This window comes from Dipteris shenzhenensis, chromosome 30 (assembly GCF_047967505.1).
Source record: "Dipteris shenzhenensis isolate YYH24624 ecotype China chromosome 30, Dip_SZ_1.0, whole genome shotgun sequence".
NCBI lineage: Eukaryota > Viridiplantae > Streptophyta > Polypodiopsida > Gleicheniales > Dipteridaceae > Dipteris > Dipteris shenzhenensis.
The window spans coordinates 32,526,768-32,536,983 of record NC_141625.1 but is presented as its reverse complement, the minus strand read 5'-3'; the positions used below and the strand labels follow the sequence as shown (position 1 = coordinate 32,536,983).

Genomic DNA, 10,216 nt, shown 5'->3' with positions numbered 1-10,216 from the left:
GGTTGGCGTGCTCTTGAGCAAATGAGCATGGTCAAGAGAACCACAATTGGCATTACCACCTAGGAGGCCTATGCGATGGCAACAAGGAAGAATCAACTCTTCAAAGGCCAAACCCTAAACACAAGATATTTACAATGCACGATGAGACAATATCATACTGCCACCCATCGACAGCATGTGGTGGGACAATACCATATAGTCCAAAGTTATTATCCCACCCTAAATTGTCACCTGCAATCAAAAAACAAGAGCACATCCAAAATACAATGAGACATTCAAAACCATTATCAGCATCATTCCCATCATTGTCACAATTCACGAGTCACTATCCTCATCATGTTCATCATCAACGTCCTCATCTTTAGACCCATGTGGAAGGTGAATATTATGTCCTTCATGTTGATTCAATTCATCCTCCTCATCACTATCCTCCTCAAATGTTGTACCATTAGTTCTTTCCTCATCCTCTTCTTGGGGTTCTGGGATCTGCAACGATGGGACTACTTCAAGTTGTGTAGCATTAGGTGGAATATCATAGGTCCATTTTGGTACTTTCTCCTCATATCGCACATTTGCTAATGTTTCCAGCATTTTATGATTGGAATAGATGTACACTAACTTCTCAACCTGATCCTCTAGAAGTCTATTTCTTAAAGTAGTATGAATGTACTTGTAATTACTCCAGTTTCTTTTTTATCCCAAGTTTGAACATGTCTGAAAAAGAACCCTCATTGCAATCGAGCGTTGAAGCTCACACGTGCCACCATTCATCATCCACCATTTCCAAGCAGATGTAGTTTATGCCAATGCTTGAACATTGCTCGATGCAAACAATCCCTCCTGCATCAATACTTGGCTAACTTGTTACAACTCTTTGCAACCTCATGGTTTTGGGGATAATAGTGTCACACCACCTTATGAAAGTCATGCATAACAATTGGTATCTCTTCGGGCCTCATATTCCACCACTTGGGGTCTAAAAGTTAGCCAACACTATGCAAGGGATTGTGAGCTTGCTCCCATCGAGGCCTAAAAAATTGCCACAATTCCTTGCATTTTGTAGCATTAAATGGTTTTCTCTCATTCTCTTGGACTAGGCAAGTTGGTGGATTCCTCGAAATAAGAGCTTGCTCAATACTCCAAAAGTGCATCCATGATTTTTCGATTGTTGTGAGATTGTTGTAGCCTTTGAGTCCAAAGCCCTAAGCACATATAATATAGGTTTCATAACATTAGTAGCATCCTCAAACAGTTTCCATAATGAAGGGGATCCCAATGTTTCTTTTAGGTCATGCATTTTCTCCTTTCTTGCAGGCTATCACAGCCAACTCTCTATAAGAAAACTCCTATTACTCACCAAGGATTGCAAAGTGTAGAAGTACATAGAAAATCTCATGGTTGTTGATTGCAACAGAGTAGAACCATCACAAGACATAAAGACTGCTTTGAGACATTTCTTTGATCGTATTAACTTCACGATGTCTTGAGACTCACAAACAATCTCTTTAAACCATGTCACTTTTTTATACCAATCTTTTAATGCAAGATTTAAAGTATGCATACAACACATAGATGCATATAGATTGGTATACTCCCTTTGCAATATTCTACCTACCTTTTTACAACTCTTGGCATTATCCATGACAACTTGCACAACCTTTTCAAGTCCTAACTCTCTTATAACCTTTGATAATATGCCAGCTATATATGTCCCCAAATTCTTTATATGTGAGGCAGCAATTGACATGTGGAAGGCCACCCCATGTGGAGATATAACCATCACATTCAATAAAGCATGGCATTTTATGCTTGACATCCACCCATCTAAGATAGTTGTGCATCCGATGCTATACAATTAATGCTATGATTTATATCATCTTTCTCTTCTACATATTCCTTGTCTAACAATGATGTATGCAATGTGTGGTATGGATGTGGCTTGAAGCTCGGTCCATAGTTAGCAATGCAATTCCATGCAGCTCTCATATCATTGTTATTGACCATACTTAGTGGGTATCCTGACTACAACATTGATCTACCAAGTACATACTGTGCATTATCCAAATCTTGAATTCGGATGCTCTCAACTATCATGGGTTGCCTGAAGTTAGGAGTCACAGTTGTCGATCTAACTTCACGAGCCATAGGTGGAGATCTATCTTGCATGCTAGTGTCCATACAAGGAGTTGTGGCATGGGAGCCTACAACACTTGAACTTCCATCACCATGTGTGCTTACAGATCCTACTCCACTTAGACCTTGACTTTACCAAATTCATATTCTTTGGATTTTTCCAGAAGATTGCAACTTCTCTATCAAGGTGCAAGTTGCTACAGCAGATCTTGGGTCATACAACATTGAATGTTGTTTCTTGAGTCACCAAACAAGTGACCCCTTATGTGAGGTGCTCCCCCTAACTTTTCTATTCCACAATCCTTGCATTTTCACTCAACGTAGTCACAAACATAAATGATAAATTCCCATTGTAGACCATTTGAATTTTTACTTGGAATACCTCTTTGAGGGGATTGTGGTACCCACATAAATCCTATCCTTGTATCTTGGTTAACAACGTCACAGGGTGGATCAAGTGTTGGGGTAGTGTCCATTTTGGCATTGAGACCCTCTTTTGCAACTCCTTGTTCAACCCTAGGAACTTTATCAGGCATATGAATACTAGCATGTGCATGACTCGATGCATCCACAGTTTTCCTAGTCACAACTCTTCTTGAAGTTTGTGGATGTGCATTTCTAGTTTCAAGCATATCTGATTGTGCATTCATAGCCACAACACGTGCCCTATCTTTATTCAAACCATTGCCATCTTGTCTCCACCTTCTCTCCATGCCTTAGCTTAAGACTCCTCACTAACAATCGCATTCATTGGTAGTCATGATTGTGGTCCATAAGCTACCCAAAAGTAAGGAGTCAGAGTATAGACCACCCTCAAGAACACACAACAAACACTCGCATCTACTAGCCCTTGTGTATGTGGTATGCAATTTCCCCAAAATGCATGGAATTGGAGTAGCGAACCACACCCACAAGTATAATGAAAGTTGACTCACCCTCGCCCACTCTATTCAGATCCAAATCGTGGTTCACTTTATTTCCCAACTCACCAAAGGTTTTATTAGGATATGAACCATAATCGGATTGAATGACGAGCCTCTATTGCTCTTTCCACCAATATATAGCATTGACCTACACATGAAACTGTGAATCTACAACACACAATACTGTCGATACTTAAGATACTATCAGTGGTAGTATGAAAAACACCATCGATAATATAGTATTATCGCCTGTTATAATATCTGCGTAATGTAAACTACCGGTAGTACTCATATTACCACCGGTAACTGCCAATTATATGAATGATACTGGCTATAATTTTATCTGATTTCCTAATGATTTTTTTCGGTAAACAATGTGATCACATTGTTTTCATGCTATTTTAAAGCGTAATTAATGAACGCTGATAACCCATTAATGCAAATGTGAAAACATGACTTAATCCCAGCATTTTACCATAAGAAGTTTCGGCCACAAGGCCAAAACTCTATGCTTGCATTTTTAATAAGAAGTTTTGGCCTCAAGGCCAAAACGTTTCCACAACCTTATGGCCAAAAATTCTATGTTTGTATCTTGCCACCGAAAATGTTTCCCACAAGGCCAAATCTCTTTCACAACCCTATGGAAAAAACTCTATGTTATTTTGCCATAGGGCCAAAAATATATTATTGCATGCTTCCTTCAAAATGTTTGGCCGCAAGACCAAAAATATGTGTTTGCATATTTGCATCAACAATTTTGGCTAGGCTTGTATGTTGCCACCAAAATTTTTGGCCACAAGGCCAAAACTTGATGCTTGCATAGTTCCATAAGAAGTTTTACCTCAAGGCCAAAACTTTTCCATACCTTATGGCCAAACATTCTATGCTTGCATCTTGCTTCTATCTTGCTCTCAAAAGTTTAGGCCACAAGCTTGGATGATTTTTTCAAGTTAGTTTCGTTAAGAAGCTAAAATTTTATATTGGTGTCCAAAAGTTTGTATGCCCTAATAAAAATAAATGTTTGAAACATTCACCAGAATTTGAAATTTTTATGCAAAATATTTAAAGTTTCACAATACTAGTAGAATGTAGTACTTTTTTACATATTCTCTTTTGAATTTTGAAGGAAAATATGTAAATCATGGTGAAACTTAAAAAATTATCTTGAAAACCTTCACAAAGATTTTATATTAATATTTAAGCATGGATTTGATAAAAACATCCCTGGCCGCAAGCTTGCATGTTTCCCTAAGAAGATTTGGCCACAGGGCCAAAACTTTTCCACATCCTTATGGCAAAAAATCTATGCTTTTTAACATCAAATTGTTTTATCACAAGGCCAAAACTCTTCCACAAACTTATGTCTAGGCTTGTATATTGCCACCAAAAGTTTTGGGCTCAAGTAAAAAACTCTATGATTGCATAGTTCCATAATAAGATCCATAATAAGTTTTGGCCTCAAGGCCAAAACTTTCCCATACCTTATGGCCAAACATTCCTTTCTTGTATCTTGCCCTCAAAAGTTTTGGCCACAAGGTGAAAAATCTATGCTTGGATGTTTCCCTAAGAAGTTTTGACCACAAGGCCAAAACCTTTCCACATTCTTATGGCAAAAAATCTATGGTCACTATTTACATCAATAGTTTTGGCCACAAGGCCAAAACTCTTCCACAACCTTACATGTATCCTTGGTCAAAATTGTGTGCTTGTATGATTGCATCAACCTTATGTCTAGTCTTGTATCTTGCCACCACAATTTTTGGCCACAAGGCCAAAATTCTATGCTTGCATTTTACCATAAGAAGTTTTAGCCATAAGGCCAAAACTCTATGCTTGCATTTTACCATAAGATGATTTGGCCATAAGGACAAAACTCTATGCTTGCATTTTCCATAACACGTTTTTGCCTCAAGGAAAAAACTTTTCCACAACCTTATGGCCAAAGATTCTATGTTTGTATCTTGCCACCAAAAGTTTTGGCTACAATATCAATCTCTTTCACAACCTTCTAGCAAAACCTCTATGTTACTCTACCACAGGGCCAAAACTTTTCCATACCTTATGGCCATAAGAAGCATCAAGGTCAAATATTTCCCATACCTTATGGCCAAACATTCTATGCTTGTACCTTGCCATCAAAAGTTTTGGCCAAAACTCTTCCACATCCTTATGCATATCCTTTATCAAAACTATGTTCTTGTATGCTTGCATCAAGTGTTTCCTTATGGCAAAATTTTCTATGCTTGTATATTGCCACCAAAAGTTTTGGCCACAAGGCTAGAACTCTATGCTTGCATTTTAACATAAGACGTTTTGGCCTCAAGGCCAAAAATTTTCCACAACATTATGGCCAAACATTCTAAGCTTGAATCTTGCCATAAAAATTTTTTGGCCACAAGGCCAAAAATCTATGCTTGCAAGTTTCCATAAGAAAATTTGGCTACAAGGCCAAAACGTTTCCACATCCTAGTAGCAACAAATTTATGATTATTTACATCAAAAGTTTTGGCCACAAGGACAAAACTCTTCCACAACCTTATGTGTATCCTTGGTCAAAACCCTGTGTTTGTATGTTTGCATCAAGTGTTTTGGACACAAGGCCAATACTTTCCCACATCCTTATGGCCACAGGGTCAAAAATCCATGCTTGCATTTTTCCTATTAGAAGTTTTGGTGAAAGGTAAAAAATTTTCCACAACCTTATGGCAAAAAGTGCTATGCTTTGTATTGTGCCATCAAAATTTTTGGCCACAAGGCCAAAACTCTGTTTGTGAATGGTATTTTGATGTCTATGACAATCGTGGGAATATGACACCAACTATTAACTTGTTTGTACTCAAGGATCTTGGAATGGCCTTTGAGCAAGTTGGAATCATGGATGATGTCTTTGATGGAATTGCAAGAAAAGAAGTAGTATCTTGTAATGTGGTGAAGATGAAAGGGAGGAGTATAATATACAAAATTCATCCATCGTCCTTTGATTTCACACGTATTACTAATAAGGATGAGTACTTATGAAGAAGATGGGGTGGAATGTGGTAGAAGAACTTATGTGTCCTAAAACAATTTCCTTGGCATTTCAAAAATAGTGAGCTACTTGTTTTCATGGAAAGGATGGTAGACAATCAAAGAGACAAAAGATAGATGAGTAGTTCTAAAAAAATTGATGGTGGATGTTATTTCAAGGGTAAAGAAACATTTGAAAAGTCAATAGATGATAGCGTTAGTGGCAGTGGTGCTACACAGAAACAAGTTATATACTTTGCAAAGCACCTTGTTTTGATGCCCCCTGAATTTTCATTTCGTGCGGGGAGAAATCTAGAAAATATGCAGATTGAGTCACTAGATAAATTAACGAAAGGAGTAAAGATGGTGGGTGGGCTACATATTTATGAATAATAATTACCATTTAGATGTTCACAACATCGAGTTTCATATCTCAGTTGATAGGTGTTCAAAAGAACTGCCACTATATGCATAACGAACACTTTTTTGGGAGTACACAAAGAAGTTGGGTGTGGATTTTCAAAGGAATCTGATGAACTCACCAACTATAGCATATGTCATGCCATTTGTAAATCAAGGCGATGTAACCCGAATCTTAAAGAAGGATGAAATGCAATCCAACAAGATGGATACATACAAATATTGGATTATATCAGGATTGCATTCTATCATAGCTGTTGCAAAGCCATATATCAAGGGGAAGTCTCCATGTTTTCTTGAAACAAAGCACCTAAATGCATTTAGAAATTAAAGAATTCTTGTTGATTGCCCTACGTAAAAGTGCATTTAGCTATCACAAATGACAAATATGGAATCAAACCAGGTGATGAAGAATGCCTCTTGCCTTGAGAAGATCCAACAATTGAGAGATCAATGGATAGCATTTGGGTCTCCATTGAAACCAAAGAGAGGACTTCCAAAGAACAATCCATTTGTGGTAGCCATGGGAGGTAATGGTTCTTCATATTCTTCCATCTTATTTGAATCCCAATGTGAGATATAGATTTTGCCACAATGTCAAATCTTATTATATGTTGCTTGTATTAACACTAAGTTTTTCTTTTGCAAAGATTTGTGTAATATGTGGCAGAGAAGATATAGCCACATGGTGGTAGGAAAGTAGGGGAGATAACTATCACCATTCATATTTCATTGTCTAATGGGCCTTGTAGAAAATGAGATAAGATCATTGTAGGATGAGATTAGACAAGGAAGTATCTTACTTCTAGGAAACAAGTGGGACAATGAGGATAATCTTGACATGGAAACAAAGCCAGGTTGATGGAACAACATCGGGTGCTTCAAGATGAGCTTGTTGTCCTCTTTAATAGCATAATACCACACACGAGCCATACTAAAGCCTTCGGATGAATTGGTAAATGATTGCATTCAAATTTTGTAGACATTTGTAGTGAGTGGGTATGGAAGAAGCCCTCTTGTGGTGATGATGCAGGTGCATTGCCCAGCGGTGCTAAGGATATTGTGAGTTTTGTGGTTGGCAGAAAGAACAACTATCAGGATGATTTCTTGGATTTGAAATGGAAAGTTCATGTGGTTGGGGGAAAATTGGAAGCATTCAACTTGATTCACAATGTGTATAAAGAACCCATGACTAGTTGTGTTGGATGCAGCACATGGTATGGATGGGTGACAAGGAATGCTTCAAAGTTTAGGATGGTATTGAAGTCACTACTTGAGATGAAAAGTGGTCCAAAGCAAATCATGCACTTGTCATTTGTGAGACTGATAGGAAAATGGTGGCATTGAAAGATGTTCTTGAGGATGTCTCTAGAAAGTATACTATGTTGAGAGGGAGTGTTGACTATATACCAAGCTCTGACACATTTGCTAGCGGTGCACATGATTCATATGTTGCATTGACGCTTGTTGGCAAGGATAAGAGTTTTAGTGCCCTTGAGAGTTATGTGATCCATCCCAACAAGCCAATTATTTTTGCTCTAAGGAATTTAAGGATGATAAGGATGATGAAGGTCAAGATGAGGAATCAAGGGTTGCAAGGATTTTGATAAAGAAGAAAAGAAGTGTGATCATCGATATAGTAGAGGCATGCACAGAGGAACATGAAGTTGTGTTTAACATATTTGCTAATGGTGAAGATTTAGCCGTTGTGCAATGGCATATAAATTAAAAAAATATTGCAGTTGTATGCATTAAAAGAGATCAGAGGAGTGTCAAATATTGTTGTTGGATGGCACATGAAATTGCACACCCAAAGCCAATGCCTATGCCTCATCCTAATGATCCTCCTCAAAATCCGAATTCGGAATCGGTAGATGACAAGGAAATGGAAGACACATTTGATGAACTTATTATCCAAGAGAGGGATAAAGGTGCTTGAAGATCAATGCTTTCTCTACAAGAAATGACGTATTCGTGTTTTCTTGTGTTCTTAGCTATCTTTTATATATTAAGAATAAAACTTTGACCACATGTCTAGAACTTATTGCAACATTTGGTACATTCTATACAAATGACATTCTTTTACGGTGTTCTCTAGTATTCTTAGCTATCTTTAATCTTATATAGAATTGTCATGTTTTCTTAACATTCAGAGCGTTCTTGTGTAATGTTCTAGACTAAATAATTTGACTTCATGGCCTACACTCTCTGTAATGTTTGGTATTGAAAATTTCAACTGACCCTTTCCTCTCTCTCTCTCTCTCTCTCTCTCTCTCTCTCTCCCCACAAACACACACACATAGAGACACACACACCTCAAACCTAAATTATGTTTAAGAAAAATTATGTCTCTCTATTGATACTGAAAGATGTCTACATGTGGGTCTATAACAAATCAAATAGAAGAAGTCCATATACCCATATATCACCGGTCAGAAACTTCATAAGATTGTCTATTGTATTGGATCTCAATGGAATGTTGCTTCTCTAACTCAACAAATTGTGAATGTATGCATGGGTAGATAGTGATTGGTACTTCATCCGGGCTGGATGCAGTTTCTTGCCACTTTATTTGAGAACTTTCACATTAGCATTTGGTCAAGAGCTATGTGGAAGAATGTGATGGTAATCATTGAGTGTCTACAACGTCATGTAGGGAAGAAATTACCTCTTTTTATGGTGTGGAGCAAGGAACAATGCTACGTACATCCATGAGAAAAAGTATACAAGCCAGATAAGATGGGAGTAGAAGCAATGTTCAAGCCTTTAAGACTTGTTTGGAAACGATGGGCTGATATTTGCAAACAAGAAAACCATCCTCATAGATGATAGTCCATATAAAGTGTGTCTTAGCCCTATAGGGAACTATATTTTCCCAACAACATTCAAATGTGATCATAAGGATTCAGTTTTGATTGATGAGTTACTACCCTTCTTGTTTCGTCTAGAGGTAACAACGGATGTGCATGAAGTGATAAACTTTGAGAGATATGGTCAATCACCTATGGAATTTGGACACCCATTGAATGGAATACAATCATTGGTGAGGTAGAACAAGATACTTCTTCAAGTGACTCAAACATCAGAGCTATTGAAGTTGACGTACAATCCCGAAGTCCCATCCAATACACAAACACCGTTTGTAGATATTTCTCAAAATCCACCTATATACTTAAGTTCTGTTGGAACGTGGGGAAGAATAGATGCATTTTTGTCACGCACCGATCTTTCACAATCACGATCAAAATTGTAGCAAGATAATAATCACGAATGAACAAGAAGAGAGATTGCAGTATGAATCAAACTGATGAGTCTTTACAATAACTTTGGAGAAGAATCACTACGTGAAGGAGCTCGATACCACTCGTCCACCCCCGAGCTATCTCACTGTCACTCGCATGAAGATGTTCAAATCAGATGATCAAATCTCAATCACACTCTCACTCTCAAAATATCTTGATCTGATCTTCTTCTTTGCGTTGCCTCGATTTGCGTGCGCTATTGTCACTTTTGCAGCACCTTGATATGCATGCCTTCTCTTCGCTTGAGCAACCTCGAGATGCGTGCCTTCTCTTTCGTACAGCCTCAATATGCGTGCATTCGATTGTGTGTTCTCCTTCTCACGATCTCCTCTTCTTTTATAGCCTTTCATGACTCCAAAATAAGCCGCCAAAAACCTCCAAAATGGGCTAAAAACAACTTTTCTCGAAAAGCGTGCATGAGCTTTTAAAAGG

General features: G+C 37.9%; 1 protein-coding gene across 1 annotated transcript; it reads left to right on the top strand.

Annotated features, from left to right (window-relative positions):
* Positions 1–7,816: 7,816 nt before the first annotated feature.
* Positions 7,817–8,421, top strand: LOC147881997 (uncharacterized). Its single transcript, XM_087401495.1, has 2 exons — positions 7,817–8,053; positions 8,218–8,421. Exons 1-2 carry the CDS (start codon positions 7,817–7,819, stop codon positions 8,419–8,421), a joined length of 441 nt encoding a protein of 146 aa, XP_087257621.1.
* The last annotated feature ends 1,795 nt before the right edge of the window (positions 8,422–10,216 follow it).

Excerpts from the sequence above, each read along its gene's own strand:
- LOC147881997 (XM_087401495.1), top strand. The coding sequence starts at position 7,817 with ATGGTGGCATTGAAAGATGTTCTTGAGGATGTCTCTAGAAAGTATACT. Across the intron at positions 8,054-8,217 it reads GGATGATAAGGATGATGAAG|ATTGCAGTTGTATGCATTAA; the intron begins GTCAAGATGAGG and ends AATTAAAAAAAT.